The sequence below is a fragment of the Enhydra lutris genome, unplaced genomic scaffold, assembly GCF_002288905.1.
Source record: "Enhydra lutris kenyoni isolate GAN:26980312 unplaced genomic scaffold, ASM228890v2 scaffoldscaffold14, whole genome shotgun sequence".
In the NCBI taxonomy this organism is placed as follows: domain Eukaryota; kingdom Metazoa; phylum Chordata; class Mammalia; order Carnivora; family Mustelidae; genus Enhydra; species Enhydra lutris.
Window position 1 is genome coordinate 31,493,747 of NW_019154098.1, and position 20,213 is coordinate 31,513,959.

The window sequence follows — 20,213 nt, forward strand, 5'->3', positions numbered from 1 at the left end:
GGAGGCCTTCCTTAATTCCCTTAAGCAGCTTTGCATGACTTTTTCACTAGCAAAGTTCTACAAGGCAAGGATTGTGCCTTTTTGTCTTTGGTTTCCTGGGACCCAGCATAGTTTTTGGCACATCGCAGGTCTTCAATAAATATGTGTTTAAATGAGTGAATGAACTTCTGACAATAATATCAACATTTCTATGTAGTATATAGTAATTGTGCCTAATTTAGTCTTCTTGATTATTAGTCTCCTTTGATGGGTGAGGGAAATGAATCTTGGAGAGTAGTTTGCCAAATGTTACATCATGGTCAGAGGAGAATCTGGACTCTACCAGCGTCCTCTCTCTCCTGACTTCAGTAAGGATTAGTGGTTTAAGTTAGCTCAGTGTTTGTTTCCATTTGCTGAAACAATTTTTTTTTTTTTTTCTAGAAGGAGGCCTTTCGTGCTGTTCTATAATAGGGAAGGAGGGGGAAAAAGCACCAGTCACCATTCCATACATTGCTACCTGGGCCACCTACCACAGAAGTTCAGTTTCACGTGTTTTTCATTTTGGGCTTCTGTAAAAAATCTCACTCAATTAAGTGTTCCATGACTTAAGAGAAAAAAACAAACAAACAAACAAAAAACTATGAGGGTAAAATGATAAGTCTAGGAATAAAAAGAAGAGGGTAACTCATTGTAAGGGGGGAACTTTTGGTTCCTTGGATCTTATGATGTGAAGCTTTCCTACTCTACTTGCTGATATCTTAGAGTCATACTTAAGCTTAAATTCAGTTGACATACACATGGGCATGTGTATACACCCACATTCTCATACACCATACATCTAGCATCTAAAGTATATGAAAACCTGTCCTAGGGGAGAGGAGCAGAGCTAACATAAATATTCTATAATTTACCTACAGTATTCCCCATGACCTGAAAGAACCCCCAAATTATTGTCAGTTTCACTAAAATATAACTTGGCTATAACAACAAAAGTTAGTTAAAAATATTAAGTGACCCTCCTTTTAGACACTTAATGATTCTATGATATAATAGAACAATTTCTAAGGATTTGAAATTAACATTCACACTTTCACAATCTTTTTTACTCCATCACCCAGTCCTGCCATGTGGCTCCAGGTTTTGGCAAAGGGGACATTACAAATAAGTTTTGATCATTCTATGAATTTTAATTCATAATTCAATAACCATGAACTATGCTAATTCAATGAACTATGCTAGTTCAAAACATTTTGAGATACAAATGACGCACAGGTTCTTTGCAGACCTACTGCTCCTGTTAGGATGGAAGAAAGGATATACTATCCTAAGTCATAATCGTGAACAAATTTGCTTTTAATACTTACATAAAAACGTGGGTTAGAGGATCCAGTTCACTAGTTCAGTAGCAGACTCCTGTGTTGGTTTCATCAGGATAGCATTATTTAAACTTATACCTCTGCAAAATGATGGATTTTGCATGTGGTGGAGCTTCAGGGTTGTTCTTACATAAATGAAATCTAAAATACTAAATTCACAAATGTCAGCTATCTGCTCAGTTAAACTTTAAGGTTTGGGCCTAAGAAAAAACAGTAGCCTGAGCAGGTAAGAAGCTTTTCGGAGGAAAAAAGCTCATGTGGCATCTGGTTAGGACCATCATTGGATTTTAGTTTTATTGTCAATAGAGCATGGTGAGAGGGAGAGATCACTGAGTAGAAGGAAGTAAGACTTATTAGGCTTTCCTAATTTAGGTGTTCCTTCCTGGTTTTATTCTTTCCCCTTTATGATCACGGATCCTCCCACAAGTAGTAATGTTGTTCTATTCTGGGAACTTTAGACTGATAAACCTGCACTTTTCATAGATAGCAGTTTTTAAAATATCTATTTAGCATGGCACTAGTAAGAAAAATTATTGTGCAAATTTTTCCTGGTATAATTTAGAAGTTAGTTAATACAGTAGTTCAAATGCATTTACAGTTTTCCAGGTATATTCTAAGCACTTTAGAAGTAAAAACTCACCTGTTTACTATTTTCAGTAACTCTTATCAGATAGGTGTTCCCATTATCCCCATTTTAGAAACATAACTTGCCCAAGTCACATAGTTAGTAGATATTGAACACAGGCTTTGTAATAATGGCATCAACTCCAGACTGTATCTCTTAGCAGGGGACTAAATGAGATAATTATGTTAGTGGTGGCTAAAGTTGCACCACTTACAATTTCTTTAATCTGAACCTATATGAATGACACAGGAAAGAGCTTATTATCAGAAAATTATGTAAGATCGATTCATGTTCTGATTATAAACTACCCTAGTCCCTTCTACCTTGTAATCTCATTTTCTTCTCCTGCGTTGTTATAAATCATTGGAATTCTCTGAATCCTGTAAAAAAATGCTTGGAAAATGCATTTTTATGTTCATCACTCTTCCAAGTAGATTGTGCTTTGTAGATATAAAATTTGGTGCTACCTTTGGATATGCTTAGCAAAAGCTTTGCTTATTGTTATGCTTGGAGAAGTTCTAGCGAGGGTATGAAACTCAAGGCAAGCCTACAAAAAATAAAACAAGTTCAAATATGTAAGATATGGGCTATGGACCAATCAATAAAGTTGGACTATTTAGGCCGTTAACAAAGGCAGTTAACAAAGAGTATTAGGAAGTATTCATCTTGTAGGCAGAGTAAAAGTTGCATGTATGCAGAATTGGTATACATTTATTTTTCTAACCGACATCATTCCCTTCCCAGAAGTGATGTCTGAAAATAAGTGTTACCTTTTCAAATGAAATGAAGGCGGTTTTCTAAGACTATTTAATTTTTCAAGCAGATCAAAAATAAGAATTAAATCATATATGTTTTTGTTTTTTTACCTTTATATTACTAATGGCTGTGGTTTTCTCTCTGAATTCCCTTCAATGCACAGTAGTAGGAGAGAGGATTTTTCCTTTTATCTCATCAGTTTCTAAAACCAGATGCTTTATAGCTGGTTTAGTTTCATCCAAAAATTCAAACCATTAAATAAAAACTCTGCTTATTATAAAATATTAAAAATTTGTTTCTGAATTGTGAGTCCCCTAATTCTTGGGAAAGGACCATAACAAATGTGTTGAGCCTCTTTTTTTAGTTAAGGTTATGGAAAAATAATTAACATCCTCAAGCCTAATCATTCCAACTTGTATGGCGCATAAAACCGTAAGAACTATGTGAATCAAATTTCCCCTTTTTGTTTGGGTTTAAATCTCTGTATTATGTTAAAAGGTATTTAATGCTTGAAAGCTTTGACCTTGCCTGGGATAGGAGCCAGTTCAATCTTTTCTTGGATAGAGTTAAGCTCAAGTCATATGATCAATAAATGCAACAGGCATAGTAAATGTAGCAGGGCCCTTGTCTCCAGGAAGGACACCGCCAGATAGCACAGACCACACAATACTGGCGAATGAACTTTTCAAGTCCTTTCATGTCTCAGATCTTTTGAAACCAACCACCTATTTTCTTAAACTTCCTTCATCTGTTAAGCTTAGGCTTTTTTTGTTTTTCTTCTGACTAGAAATAACATGTTTTGGGGTTTTGTTTTTTTTTTTTTTTTTTTTGGCTAGAGTGAATCCAACTTCTTAAATAGATATATAATAAAAAGAAGCATGCTCAGAGATCGATGTTGGTATTTTTATATTTATATTATATATTATTATATCAATCATAAATATAGAAAATACATATATAAAATATATGTTATATAAAATATATTAATAAATTATTAAGCTAGTGATCTTAAGGACAATTTACTGAAGTACTACTTTTTTTTTATTTAGTACATTCCATTTTATTCTTATTATAAATGATAAATTATATGCCATAGTAAATATAATAGTAAAATGTGCTACAATGTATAAAATATTATATACAGAGGATATAATGCATAATGTAAATACTTACTATCTCATATGTAAAATACATCTAAGAAATGAGAGTCATGACAAAGCCTATTATGTACCAAGCACTATTCTAAAAATTTTACATGCATTGACTCATTTAGTCTTTGCAAAGACCTAAGTGATAGAACAGAGTTGGGATTTGAACACTGATAATTTGGTACCCAGGTCCATGCCCCTAAACAATATGTCCTTCAGCTCTATTGTGACCATATTCCACAATGGCAGCTATTATTATTACTGCTATTATTGAGTCACGATAGGAACTGTGGAGCATATGTCCAACTTCTTACCTTCACTGTACCCCCGCTTCCAACACCATAATCCTCCAGGGGAACTTCTGCCTCCCCATGTAGCTCCAACTCTCTCTTATTTTTTTTTAAGATTTTATTTATTTATTTGACAGAGATCACAAGTAATCAGAGAGGCAGGCAGAGAGAGAGAGGGAGAAGCAGGCTCCCTTCTGAGCAGAGAGCCCAATGTGAGGCTCGATCCCAGGACCCTGAGATCATGACCTGAGCCAAAGACAGAGGTTTTAACCCACTGAGCCACCCAGGCTTCCCCCTCTTTCTGAGTCTTTATCTAAGAAATGTTCTCAGCACATCTTAACATTCTCAAGTCACTGAATATGTTTGTTTAAAAGGAAATTGGCCTTTTTCTAAAATTTGTGAATGATTTTAAAACTTTAAGTGCATAGAATTCGAATAATATAGATAATAGTAATAATAAAACTGTGAAGAATAGTTTCTTCTGCACATTAGATATTTATAAATGTAGTTATTCCTTTCCCTGAGTATGTAAGTGGACTCTATAGTTTTATAAACTCAGGTTAGCAAAGTTCCAGGTAATTAGTGTCCATTAAGAAAAATCTGGGAAAAGAATTCTGAATTAACCAGTCAAGACAGGGTAAAAATTTAAGAATCAAGTGATACTTGTTAACTCTAGCAAAATGTTTCCTTGACATTTTCACTGACTCTTATTTAAGTATCACCAGTAAAGTTCCGCCTTGACCTCTTATCTTGGATCACCACCTATGTCCTCTTTAAACTGTGCCATCTGGGTCTTATTCTCATAGGAATCCTGCAGTCTGTCTCCTCAAGGTCACTAACGACTCCTTCATTTCAAAATTTAGTGTGTATTTTCTTAATCTTTATTTGTCTTGACTTCTCTGGAATATTTGATTAAGTGGATCATTTCCCCAAATCAAAGTCATCCTCAGCTTCAATTTTATTAATCAGGTTTTCCTATTTTATGTTTCCTTCTTGCATTTCTGTTTATTCAACAAATATTCATTTAGTATCAGCTATAGGCTAGGCATGGTTCTAGGCACTGGGGATAGTGACAAACAAAATATAAGGCCATGCCTACCTAAAGGTTATTGATGTATTTTACCTCCATCAGTTTACCAAAGTCCATTTTTGGATCCTCCTCCTTCCTGCACATATACATCTCTTACCACTTTTTTTTTAGTTCTTTAAATAATTCATTTTCACGTTATCAACTAACTGCTCTCAAGCAGGTTACTCCCAAAACAGTTTTGAATTCAGGATTCAAATCCTGGATCCAGGATTTGTTATTAATAATAACCATTGGTAAGATACTTAAACACTCTAAGAATTGTTTTTCTCATCTGAAAAATGGGGATAATAATCATACATACATCACTGTCATGAAATAAGTTAGAAAATACATATGAAGAGTTTAAATTATCTGGCACTTAACAGCAAGCATGCTGTTGTTCATGGTGATTCCTTTCTTATTCCTCTATTATCCACATTCTTATTCTTGGTCTATGCCTATTAGATCATCTCCAATTGATTGATGAATCCCCTTTTGGTTGACTACACTACCTCAAATTCTGTGTGTCCAAAACTATGATCATTTTTTTTTTTTCTCGTCTGTTAGATTTTTTTCCTTAAGTTTTTCATTTAGATCACTGTCTATATCATTCTTCAGCTCACTGGAGCTAAAAATTATGAACTCCTACATCTCCTTAAGCCTACAGAAACAGTCACTATTGAAATTTTCAGGCATTTTGAGGCCAAGATCCATATTTTGTTCATCATAGTATCCCTAACTGTAACAGAATCAGTGCCCAACAATGCTAATTGAGTAAAAAACAAATGAATGAATCAATTAGAATTGAGGAGGAAGAAATACTAGAGATTGTGTTGAAGGCAGAGAAGGGGTACAAAATGGTTTAGGGATTAGTCAAGGGGGACCTTGGGACAGAAAGTGGAATTTCAATTTATAATCTTGGAGGTGAGTTAATTCGTAGGCACAATAAAGACATACTGATGCGTGACTGTTGTCAAAGTAGAGGAAGAGCCCTCTAGAGAGCAGTTTGCCTAATTTATATGCTCACAAATAGGCGTGGATCTCCTAGTTCCTTTCACTCTGAGGAAGTACATGGACAATTTGTCCTCTGAATGACAGTTGTTGCCACTGTTTTCATACCTGTTAGCCATTTGTGCTCCAAATTGAGGGCTTCAGGGAAAACACTTGAGATTTTCCCTTAATTAGAGCTGAGCTCTGTGCCTGCACAGCCTGTCTGCTGCTGTTGCATCATATCTACACCTTTAGCCAGCCTTTGAAATGCCTTAGTCATCAACTCCCTGAGGAATGGTGTTCTCCATGGCTGGGACCTTGAATAGTCAAACTGCCATATCCATGCTATGTCAATTACAGTGATTACTCTCTAAAGATAATCCCATTATAGATATGTTTCTCTCCTTGGGTGGACTCTGGGGGAAATGAATCAATTTCTAAATAAATACTATTGTTTTAGAATAATTAAAATGAGCATAAGTCTTTGAAAGCATTGGATAACTTTCCACATGGGGAAGAAATGCTTGTTGCAGTCAAAGGAAATACAGTATGTCATATTCTCCTGTTATTATTCATGATGAAAATTCAAGCAAATAACATGTTCTCCATATGCTGTGGACCAAATTTTGCCTCTAATCTAATACTGAGCCATCAAGAATAATTATTGTAGTTTGTAACTGTGTAGGAGTTAATGTGCAATGAAATATGTAATAGCTAAATATATATGATTTTTTAAAAAAATATTTTTCCAAAACCTTTATTATTATTATACCACCATTTTAATTAAGTAAAACTTAAAAATTCTGAGTTTTATGTTTTGGCAATACAACGGCCTATAGTTTTAGAAACCTAGATAGCATTTTGAAAAAATGAACATACATAACTGCCTATTACCATTAAGACACAGATTTTTAAAAAAATTTTTATGATCTGAGACTAAGGCAATTTTCAGCTAATTTAAATTTTACAAGTAATTTATGTTACATGATGGAATTAAACAGAAACAATTCTAATGTTAAAGCAAAATAACTGGTATCTAAATTAACATTTTTCAACATGGTAATTTTTATTCAGTTTATCTATAGGCCTACCCATCCTATTTCCACTTTGAAACATAATCTGATACTTGCTTCTTTAAAACAGACATAATTTTCACTTGATTTTATTTTCCCTGTGTCTATCAGGTATTTTGCAATATGGATCTTAATGGAGGAGGTTGGACTGTAATACAACATCGTGAAGATGGAAGTCTAGATTTCCAAAGAGGTTGGAAAGAATATAAAATGGTAAGATGGAAGAATTTACATAGTTTTTGATGTTTTATCATGAGGTTATCTTCACCAGACTATGTGATAAGCCCTTGTATTTTTAGGTATTTTCAGCTATTTTAAAAATAAAATGATACATTAGTCACATTATTTTTATTAAACACAAAACACTCATAAATCATTTTCAGTAAATGATTTCCATATGTGCATCAGAAAGAAAAATATATTACTGAAATTATTTGGTGAACTGTTATGTATTATCTGGATTTGTTCCTGGTTGAATGAGGGTGGGGGAAGCTAGAACTCAGACCCAGGCTGGGCACATGAACCAGGACAAGGGAGGTGTGTGGATTATGGAGAGGTACTAATGTACCTCACGTAGCTGGCAAGCTATTGCTGGGTGTTGACTAAGAGCTCCTCCGTGTGGCTGGGTTGGGCTTCTCTCTGATGGTTCAGGGTCATCAGACTTCTTATGTGGCAGGTGGCATCCCTCACGCACAAAAATGGAAACTTCCATACCTTTTTAAGATTTATTAGACCGAGAAATTGCTCTGTATCACTTCCATGCTTTCTTTGGTTTAAGTTACAATGCCCAGTCCAAATTCAAGATGAGAGGAGTATACAAGGGTATGAACTGTGAGGTATGGTTCCTTGGGGGGTCTCCAAAATAATATCAGACATCATGGTTACCATCATTATCATCATAGCTGAAGTTTCCAATGGTTAGTATGAGCCAGCCCTAGCTGTAAATTCTTACTCATTTTTATATCAAGCCTATTAGCTGTCTCCATTTTAAGAGGAAAGTGAGCAAGATGGGAGATCAGCTTTTCTAAGGTAATACAGTAAATGGTTTAACTAATGCATAATACAATAATCATATCATCAATGCCTACAGTATTAACTATTAAAATCTACTGACAGAATGTCAAGATGCAATAATATAAAAGGCTTCCATTTATGGACTTATTCTCATATTTTACATCTAAATGTTCTGGATAATTATTGTCTTGACCAATTTTTGACAAATTCCTTCCCTCAGAAGGTAAAGAAAAAGGTGAAGAGTCCTGTTGTACTAATCTAAGTTCAGTCTTGATATTCTTTTAGAAAATATGTAAAAACTGTAGTTAATCAGCATCCCAGTTTATACATTAGTAGGTTCATAGTTGGCCAAATGACAGTTAAAAAGATTTTAATAAATGAAGGTGGGGGTCTCTTGTGGTGTCTCTGTGTCTACAATTTTTTTTTCAGATACCCAGTTGAACACTATGAACGTAGGTTAATAAAGTTTGAAGTTATACAAAGTTGGAATCTGATGTCTCCAATAAACCATAAAATTCCAGGTAGAAAAGAAGGCTATAGCCAACAAGATAGAATTCTACAGATATAACTGTAGTATTTCACCTAGACCAAAAATACATAAAATTAAGTGAGAATATAGGATAAAAGTGACAAATTAGCTTAAGTACCTGGTTTTCAAAGTCTGGATAGGGGCGCCTGGGTGGCTCAGTCATTAAGCGTCTGCCTTTGGACTCAGGTCATTATCCCAGGTCTTGGAATCGAGCTCTACATTGGTCTCCCTGCTTAGTGGGAGGCCTTCTTCTCCTTCTCCCCGTCTCCCTGCTTGTATTCCCTCTCTTGGTCTCTCTCTCTCTCTCTCTCTTTCTCTCTCTCTCTGTGTGAAATAAATAAATAAATAAAATCTTAAAAAAAAAAAGGAAATTCTGGATAGATTTACTTGACTATAAGCTCATTTCATGTTGTTGGCTACTAACAACAAAGACCAAGCTACTCAGGCTACACTAATAGTTTATGGTCTCAAGAAATGCAGAACTCACTGGTGTCTGCCATAGTCTGGTTACATCAAAAATATGCTTTGGGGTGCCTGGGTGCCTCAGTGGGTTACAGCCTCTGCCTTCGGCTTGGGTCATGATCCCGGGGTCCTGGGATTGAGCCCCGCATCGGGCTCTCTGCTTGGCCAGGAGCCTGCTTCCCCTCCTCTCTCTCTGCCTCTCTCTCTGCCTGTCTCTCTGCCTACTTGTGATCTCTGTCTGTCAAATAAATAAATGAAATTAAAAATATATATATATGCTTTAAATTCTGGTAGATTTCCAACTAATGAACTTATCCTATGAGGTAAAAACAGGATGAATCAATGGCGCTCTAACTTGGGGAGAAAAAAAAAGGAATTAGATATAAACCTGTCTGATGGCTATCTAAAGTGACTGGATGGAGGTAGATGTACTAGAACCTGCTTCTCACAGTGCAGTCCAGAAACCAGCAGCACTAGCTTTGAAAGCTTTTGGGAAATACAACACCTCAAGGTACATCATAGACTTCCTGAATTAGAATTTGCATTTTGGGGACGCCTGGGTGGCTCAGTTGGTTAAGCAGCTGCCTTCGGCTCAGGTCATGATCCCAGCGTCCTGGGATAGAGTCCCACTTCGGGCTCCTTGCTCGGCGGGAAGCCTGCTTCTCCCTCTGCCTCTGCCTGCCATTCTGTCTGCCTGTGCTCGCTCTCTCTCCCTCTCTCTCTGACAAATAAGTAAAATCTTAAAAAAAAAAAAAAAAAGAATTTGCATTTTAACACTGCTTTAAAGAGGGAAGCTCCATATGAATGGAAGAACATTCTAGAGAGGCAAAATTGACTGCTATGGACAAAACTCTCTAAGGATTCTTTCTAACATGAATGGACTGTCTATTAAGTGATGAGGCCCTCTCTTCAGTGGAAAAACCCCAGTAGAAAGTAAATCACCAGGACTGTTACAGAGAATATTGGTTTTACTCTAAGGTCTCTTTTTGCTTATGTGATTCTAAGAACATATGGGAAGAATTTAATCTAAGTTCTAAAAAAGGACCTTGCATTATGTCTATATCAGCAGTTTGAGTCTTCACTCTTCCATTTACCAATGGAGTGGTTTTTAGCAAATCATTTAACCTATACCATAACTTCCTCACTAGTTAAAAGGGGGCATTAATGATAATACCTTACCTGCCTACAGGGATGTTGTGAGGATTACATATAAATAAAGTACTTGGCACACTAAATTTTCAATAAACAGTAGGTATTACCCAAGATTAAGACTTCAAAGATTCCAAAATTTTTACTTAACTCTGCCAAAAATATTATGTTGCAAAATACCTTAACTCACGATTATTTTCATCATTAAAATGGAATGTGAAGAAGTCATCTGAGAATCAGACTATAGATATATGTTCAGGCAAATCTGAAATACATTATTATTAATATCAATGATAATAGAAAAGTGAATATAAAGGTATCATTGTGGTGACTTTCCAAAATGCTGAGTTATTATCTGTAAGCATCTGCTGCCTTGGCACACTAGGCACATTAAGTAAGACAGGCTAACATATGAAGTGTGGCATTGATGCATGTCTTATAAGTATTTACCAGATATATGTATTTTAAGTCTTTTTTTTTCATCATTTGACTGAGGCTGAATTATTCATTAGTTATCATTTTGGGGGAGTTTACCCCTCTCCCTTTATTAAAAAATAGAAAGACTATCCTATTTCATTCAAACTAGAACATTTTATCAGCTGAGTTTCAATTCTACATGGTCAGAAAATTGAAATAAGCTCCAGAAGTCTGAAGCATTTTGGCAAAAATGAGTCTGACTGCTTTTTTAACTAAGAGAATTCATCACATATCACAACTTGGTTAACTTTCCCCAAAACACATGGTAGAAAGTGTTTCCATTGTTTTCCTCCAGAGCTTTTTACCTAAAGACCAAATAACACGAGTCCAAAATGAATGTAGGCTCATTCTCAACAGTCACTCCCACTTCTGTTCCCTGCTTCAGACTGACTGCTTGGGTGCACATCCTTTGGGAAAACACGAACTTCTTAGCAGGCACCATTCCCTCCTCAGTCTTCACTCGTCTACTGGTGTACATGAGGACGCTTTGCCTCTTTCTTGAGCCCTGAGTCCGGAAATAAAATTTCACCCATCCTTCCTTTCTGCCTTTCTTCTCTCCTTCCCTTCATTGTGGTTGATAACTGTGGGCTGCCTCTTTCCTCATAAGGTTTCCAGAACAGTATGTTAAAATTATCAACACATGAATTACAAATATATATTGTAATTTATTACTTTTAAACCTCTCTCAACATGGAAGATTTGCAGTGTATTTGCTTCTTAACATTGGCTTTAAGCCTACAAAAGTCTTTTACCTGAGCTTTGTTTTCATTTAACCTTCCTTATGAGGGGATTCAGCAAAATCTGGTTTATGGATTTGTAAAGATGTTTGCAGAGAGGGAAGTCTGCAGTGGGCCTTTTTAATGAGGCACTTAGGGAACTATATTAACCCTTTTCAAGCCATGAGAATACCATTGAGGGGCCTCCAGCAATAACACTTATCAGCAGTACTTTGCATATATGAAGCCAAACCCAGCTAGGAGTTCCAAATAATACCCTAGTGGCCTAACTTTATAGAAGGTAGTGACTAATGCCCTGGAGACAACCTGGCTTGGTATTGAAAACAGTTACCCCCATAAACAAAGTCTCCTATTGACACAAATATTTCGGTCTGAGCACCCTACCTTCTGGGAGTTCTTTCTTTCTGGAAAGAAATTAAGGGCATATTTTCAACTGCTTTTTAACATCTTCACATTAAAAGAGAAAAATATATAAGGAATTTAAAATGTTGAAATAAATCATTTTTTTTTATCTTTCTTGGGCTGAGTGTCTCAGAGTTAGAGGAGATACATGATTAAGTTGTGTATTAAAGCACCTCCGAAAAGCCACAGATCAGTAACCCTGCTTCATATCTGTTTTCTCGTTTATGTGAAAAAAGATGAAACCCATAGAGTACATTAACAGGGTCTGGTTTCAATTGTGTTTCAGCTATAGAAAGTTAACACTTCCTATGAGTATTATCAGATCAAAAAAAAAGTAACAAAGTATCATAGACAATTACTTTATTAACTTGGAAACATACAGCCAAAACTGAGTATTTCTGTAGGTCTTGGCAAAAACTAATGAGTATCGATCTTTTTCTGTGTGCATTGTTTTATTAACAATATGCAGTTTTTAGGGCCAACTTTAAGTCAGCATTAGTCTGGGTTAAGTTTTAGTGTCTTTTTTTTTTTCCTTTTATTAAAGAGCTCAAGGAGAAGATTTACAATCTATCTGAATTATGGTATCAAAATCTTGTATATGATTGTGATTGAAGTAACTAAATGTAATAGTTTTCATGGAAGGATATGACCTAGCATTGTTGGATTTTTTTTATAGAAAAGAAAAATCCTGTTTTTATTGTGATTTTTTTATTGTGATTTATTTATTTTATTGATAGAGACGTGATACTTTTTTTTTAAGATTTTATTTATTTATTTGAGAGACAGAGATCACAAGTAGGCAGAGAGGCAGGCAGAGAGAGAGGAGGAAGCAGGTTCCCTGCTGAGCAGAGAGCCCGATGCAGGATGCAAGGCTCAATCCCAGGACCCTGGGATCATGACCTGAGCCAAAGGCAGAGGCTTTAACCCACTGAGCCACCCAGGGGCCCTGATGTGATACTTTTTTCAACATCAGCCCTGAATTCTGTGTAACCTTGTATTTTTATTTATTATAGATATTACAGGCCTTTTGGGATAAAATATAGGCCTATGGTAGGCTTTTGTGTGTGTAGTAATGTATGAACCTGTTTTTTTAGGGGATGTGACCATCTCTGCATTTCAGCCATCATTATACATTTCTTTCAAGAATAGTCCCATAATACATAATCAAAACTGTCTACTAATTTGGAGCTCCATATGAATATGAGGTTTCATACCTCTCTCCTGTGTACCACTCAGATAGTTTGATCTAGTTAATATATTCTTCCTTATTTGCACTCAGAATAGCTATTCTGCATCATAATTATATGATTCTCCACCTGTGGTACACAGCACACTCACCCCTGGAACCCTTCAAATGTACATCTCTCTAAGTACACCCCAGACATACAGAGTCAGAACCTCCATGTGGGAACCAAGTCATCCATATCTTTAAAAAGTTCCACAGCTGTTTCTGATATGCAGTCCTGGTTGAAAGCAAATGTCAAAACTATCAATTTTTTGGCATGAGTGTAAGATTTCAAAAATTACCCCTTTTGTAGACCTAAAACTTATGAGATATAGAAAGAAAGAGATTAAAAGAAATAGGACCAAGGGAGAGTTGGAGAACACAGCTTCTCCCTGGCCTTAGGAAGCAGAAACAAGAATAAAAAGTAGTCTACACCTTGGTTTATGACACAGTTCAGCCCCACCATCAACCAGCTGGTTTTAATTTCTTATTTAATAATTAACTTCTTGGGTTAAAATGACAGTGCTTATTTATGTAAAGCCACACTCAACTTGTCATAAGAATACATTAGTTCCTAGCATCTGAAAGCCTTTTAAATAATTGTTTCAGTATCCCCTTATTAATTTTCAGTCTAAGACATGATCCTGGACTATTTTTGTTCCCTTTCTCATACAGAGTAGAAAGAAACCTGCTTCTCCTCAGATAGCTCACATGGTGGGAGAGAGGCAAGTGAACAGAAAATTGCTATGTCTTTGTGGTATAACCTTTAACTGTAATAACAATGACATTATTGTTGTTCTCCTGTACCAGCATTGAGCTAAATACTTTAAGTATCTTATTTCTTTCTCACAACACTATTTATGGAAATGACATTTTTAATCCCTGTTTCGCAGACAAGGAAACTGAGGCTAAGAAGTAATATCGGAGGTTCCACAGCAAACATGGGGCAGAGTAAGGCTTCAAATTGGAGCAGAGATAGGGAGTAGAAGTTATTTAATCAAAGCTAAGCCTTCGTTGCTAGGGATCGGATTGGTAGTGTGCCTGATAACTCTCCGGTAGGCAGTTTACTAATGTGGGAACCATTTTCCCTTCTTTGACTTATTTTTCATGTCTATGATGAAACAGTTGGTTCTGCATGGCTGCACTTAGCTTTTAGAAAGCTTCCTCTACCCGATCTCTCTAACAGCCATTTCAATTCATCGTAACCACACATTTTGTTCCCATAATAGAGCAAGTTTAGACAGTTTTTCTGGGAAGGTGCATGAAATAGAATTTTTATTTCTAAATCAAATTCTGTTGCTCTCTTTTCAGTTGTGTCTTCCTCTTTTTTCACTCAGGAAAAAGAAACTGTTTAGGAAGGGATGGTAATCTCCACGTAGGGGGAGGTAGAAGCCTGCATGCCAAGGCTGGGGATGGAGGCTCTCATAGGAATGACACTAGTGTTTGTACGTTTCTGACGCTCACTAGAGATCACTGCCCTTTTCCCTGGGGAAGCTGGACAGTTTTACCCATGCAGAGCTTTCAGCAGCACGGAAATAATGTGGCCTAAAACTTAACACTTCATCATTCCCAGCTTCCTTAATCACATTTAGTATAATTGCTGATCCCATCTAACTATACACAAGAGGGAATCCTCCAATGGCTAGAGGGAAAGTTTTGACACGTCTGAGCTGAGAAGAAAATGCAAAGAAAATCCCAGGAGTCCTCTTTTTCTTCCCAGTGGCTGCTGCAACTGAGAATGTGCTAATTTTTTGAATTTCAGTGCCCTGTAACTTTCTGTTTTGCTTATTCATTGGAGAAGGTAAGCTTCACTCTTCTTTTTGGTATGTAGCACCGCTGCCACGAAAATGTGTAAAATTCTTAGCACATCCTAAATTGCTCTAATATTCCCTGCCACTGTGGAACTTTGGCAAAGTGTGACTTGTGCATCTTAGGAACAGAGAAGCAAGAGAACACTGGAACACTGACTTCTATGGGCCCCATATCTTTGTTCTGAGCTACAAGTAGATGGACTTCAGGGGAGCATATACCCAGTACAGTCTGGATGAAGGGTTTGAGTTAATTAAAAACTAAGTTAAATTGGGGAATAACTTTATTTTTTTAAGATTTTGTTTGTCAGAGAAAGAGAGAGAGAGAGTACAAGCATGGGGAGCAGCAGGCAGAGAGAGAAGCAGACTCCCAGTTGAGCAGGGAGCCTGATGTGAGACTTGATCAGGCAGATGCTTAACTGACTGAGCCACCCAGGCATCCCGGGGGAAAACTTTAAAGGGTGCTTACATATACTAATGCATTTCCTTTTAACTTTAAGTATACAATTATATCTTCATTTGCCCATTTTTTTAAAATGTAGGGCCAAAGCCTGGAATTCTGGGTCAGTGGTTCTTTCTTAGAAATTTCCCATAATTAAATGCATCAAACTCCTACTTTAACGGAGCAAGTAAGACACACAGAAAGCAATGTAAGTTAAAATCCTCTTATGTTTTATTACTTTTCCAGTCTTTTAGAGTTGTTGAAACAAACATAATTCAAAACCATTTTTTAGTTATTTGCTTTTTTTGAGCAAGCCTAATGTTTAAGTTTCATCAAAAACAAAACAGAACAAATGATTTTTCCCCACTAATATTGAACTTATTTACATAAAAATGTGAGACTTATCATTACAGTAACAGAACTGATATAAACAGTTTGGGGACCCAACACAGTGGACATTTAATAACTCAGTTGGCAGAGACAGTAATAGACAAATGTATTTAATGCATTTAGTTTACTCTGGGCATCAATATATTTTAAAGAAGGAGTGGAGAACACTGACTCATGTGTTAGGTTTGTTAAAGGGGAGAGCAGTTAAGAATTCTTCTGCTGTAGGGGTGCCTGGGTGCTCAGTCAGTTAAGTGTCTGACTCTTGGTTTTGGCTCAGGTCTTGATCCCAGAGTCCTGCTGATCGTGGGCTCTGTGCTGATCATGGGCTCCATGGTGATCATGGAATTTAGGCTCCTTGCTGATCATGGAATTTGCTTGAGATTCTCTCCATTGCTCTCTGCCCCCTCCCCTTCTCTCTAAAATAAAATAAATAATTTTTAAAAGACTACTTCTACTGTAGTTATAATTATATAAAGTTGATGTACTTTAAATTTAAAAAAATAAAAACATGGTTTCCAAATTCTATCATCTGTGTTGAGAAAAGGAGAAGTGCTATGGTTATCTTAGTACTACCCTCTTATTTCTTAGAATGGATAAAGTAAAACCTTGTTAAATGAATACCTCAGTTAACAGAATCAGTTTCTTTCTGAAATGTCTGAGTATTTCCTGGGATGCTGGAGGTGTTCCTTCCAAATATTAATGCATATAGGGACAAACAGGGAGTTTGTTTGCAGGCAGTGGGGCTGGGTCTTCAAATATCTTGATTCAGTGTGGAGCCAGGATTTTTTTTTTTTCCCCCACTCAGAGGTCCAGTGATTATGATTCAGTGGGCACTTTAAAACACCTCCCTGAGTCTCAGCCAAATTACTTACAACAAGAATTATGTTTTAAGGTTACTTCTCTGAGTGTCACTACAAAGTGCTGTAGTATTTTCTTCCTCCCTTCCTTCCTTCCTCCCTCCCTCCCTTCTTTCCTTTCTTCCTTCAAATGTCAATGAAGCATATGGAGTACCCAGCATATGCCAGCAGTCCACTAGTCACAAATACAGCACACCTTCTATCCTCAAGAAGCTCACAGTTTGGTCGATAAGACAAACATGTAATTCAAGAATTATATTCAATTTCAGGCATTACCAAGGAATACTTTTGGGGATTCAGAAACTGAATACCCAAATCTAGAATGCCAGCAGTTTCCTAGGTTCCTAGTTTTCCTACTACTAACATAACCATTAAGAATTAGCTTTTCTTTGGGGACCACTTCTTTCCCTCACAAAGAAACAGTTTTTGAACACTTCAGAACCATGATTGGGATTCCCCTGTGGAGAACAAAAGCCGTGTTAAGAGGCAGGGGCCAAGCAGCCAGGGAGGTCCACTCACTAGCTCTTACATGTCAACCTTCTGCCTCAAGACCCAAATCCATGCCAGTAAAGCATTTAAATGACTCTAGTCCTGGGTTTACAGGTTTGCTTATTAATATTTAAAAATGAAAATATTAAAGTTAGAAAAGTCAAGGGTCTAGTAATATATGTTTAAGTTATTATCTAAGTATAATTTGACTCCTGAATAATAATAGCAACAAAAGAAACAATAATAATATTTGTTAAATAGCTTATCTGGTAATACCCTGATAATATTCATTGAAAACATTTAAGTGATGTTCAAAATATTCCATTAACTAGTGTTTTAGAGACATTTTCAAAAGCAAGCTGTGACTGAGAAGTGTTTACTGGTCAAACTTCTTAATTAGATTCATTTAATCTGAAATCACCTTACCTACACAAATTTGATTATCAGCCTTTTACTGTAATAAGAATTCACAGGGCCCAGTGGAGGGAAACATAACAGAAAAATATTGAGTCAGTAATTGGAAAAAAAGTGTGTAAAATGTGAAAAATGGTCTTTACTGTTAAAGAAGGTTGTGTTATTTTTTACAATGAAGTTAATACTGAACCTGATAAGAGGTAACAACCATATCTCTATCTCCTTTTGTAGGGCTTTGGAAATCCCTCTGGTGAATATTGGCTGGGGAACGAGTTTATTTTTGCCATAACCAGTCAGAGACAGTACACACTAAGAATTGAGTTAATGGACTGGGAAGGAAACCGAGCCTATTCACAATATGACAGATTCCACATAGGAAACGAAAAGCAGAACTACAGGTAAGTCCTCCTTCCATACAGGGCTCAACTCCCTTGGACTTCACCACCTACCAGTTACAGTGGAAAAGTGTGAAAGACAGAAATGATACAAATCATGCTTCAAGATGAAAATTAGGCTCTCTAGGCCTGTGGTAGTGATACAGAAAACTCAGTAAAGACTTCTTAAAAGTCTTTAAGTTTTCACAGATGGGTTGTTTTGATGTTGGCTCAGCCTCTAGAGGATGAGGAATTGAGTCCAGCACAATATTATTGTTGTCGTAGTTCTTATTGTTGTCACTGTGATGAGATCGGTGCTGTGAATTCATATGTACAAAATTGTTGACAGAGAACTGACTCAGATCAGTGGCTTGAAATAAGCACCCTTTTCTATCAAAAGAATTTCTACTGACACTTTATTTACCTTAAATTATTATTTTTTCACATTATTTTGAAAGTGACAAAGGAGAGGTAAAATGTTATGTTTTTATATGACTTCCATAAAAGATAAGATGGAGCATAATTTAGAATTTTTTGGCAAATAATGTGAAGGCAAAAATAAATTCAAATAATAGCATGAACATGCATGATACAACATTGTAGATGTACAAACAAACTATACACTTTCCTATTAACATCTATGATTTTTTTTCAATGACAAGTTTGTACACTAGGAAAAAAAAATTTAAAAATGGCTAAGCAAGTAATGTGGTACGGTAAATTCATTCTCCAAACCCTTACTGTGTTACTTCTGTGTTCCAGGAACCCTACTGAGCACTGCTAATTTTGCAGTGGATGATGAGATCGCTAGTCTCCCAGACCTCACAGTCCAGCTTTGTAACTAACTAGGTCACTAAATAACTGGCTAGCATTCCTTTAGAATAGGGAATATATTTCCATTACTTTTGTATCACTATCCATTAATGCAATACTTGGCCCATAGCAGGTCCTTAATAATTGTGTGTGACTGAGTTTCATAATCAGTAAATTAATGTTGCAATGATTTCTAACTCTCCATATTGTAGCTACTCTACATCAGTCTTGTAAACATGATTGTGTAGATTAAAGAGTCGGTACATAGCTTCAAGCAAAATGCAGTGACAGCAACCAAAGCTTTTGCTCTTTTTCCAATCTGTGTGGCCATCTTGTAGCTCACTTGTTTTTGCTGCTTATATCTTTTTGAGACATACTATTCTTGCAGCTTTTGAATCTACAACGTTTTTCATGAACACATCTCATTTAATGGATTATGCATGGGATTGGATCCTTGGAGACATAAGAATCATTTTCTTAACAAACAGTGGTGATGTCACCACAACAGAGGGATGAGAAATGGATCTAAAGAGTTTTCATCATCTCATGGGAGGTTAATGAGGGTGTACATAATGGCAACTCAAGAAACCAAAGAAGAGACATTTATAAAATGCAATGGAGTGTAAGAAGAAGTGTTTCCAAGGAGGTCAATATTTGGGGAGTTTTAGAACAAGAGAAACCACTGTAAAACATCAGGGGTACTCTTATGTAAATGTTTTGACCTGAAACTTGAAACTGTATGAAACTTGGCTAATGTCAGACAGCCTGACAATAGGACTAGCAAATAATTAGTTTAGTCTTTTGCTAGGCTTCTGAAGAATTTGCCTTGGTTCTTTTCCAAAATGTCTCTCAGTTCTTAGTAGGTAGATAGGTGTGCGTGTCTGTGTGTCTATGTGCGCAGCTGCACACATGTGTTTGTGAGGCTGGGGTGGTATTAAGACAAAGAGTGCGTGGGCAGGTTTAGGAAGATGGTCAGAGTCCAAAGTAGGCTTCAGGGTGCATGGATGAATATCATTCTGGCATCTGTGTGAGGAAGGAGCACTTACTTCCTCTTAGAATGCCCCCCTACCCACACTGAGCATTTCCTGTTCCTTCACTGTATGATTCTGAACTTCAATCATATGATGCAGATCTGATTGGAAAGCAAGTCTTCCCAGAAAGAGTGAGCCATACACTCTAAGACCTCCACTTTTTTTTTAATTTTTTTTTAAGATTTTATTTATTTATTTGACAGACAGAGATCACAAGTAGGCAAAGAGGCAGGCAGAGAGAGAGAGGGAAGCAGGCTCCCTGCCGAGCAGAGAGCCCGATGTGGGGCTCGATCC

General features: G+C 36.4%; 1 protein-coding gene across 2 annotated transcripts in view; it reads left to right on the forward strand.

Moving 5' to 3' along the window:
- The window catches only part of LOC111146656 (angiopoietin 1), a 240,369-nt gene that overhangs the window by 189,480 nt on the left and 30,676 nt on the right, over positions 1-20,213 (forward strand). For both annotated transcript variants that reach the window (XM_022502300.1, XM_022502301.1), the window contains exons 6-7: positions 7,418-7,519; positions 17,933-18,099. In XM_022502300.1, the coding sequence (XP_022358008.1) occupies positions 7,418-7,519; positions 17,933-18,099 (269 nt within the window). The remainder of the gene's footprint in view (positions 1-7,417; positions 7,520-17,932; positions 18,100-20,213) is intronic.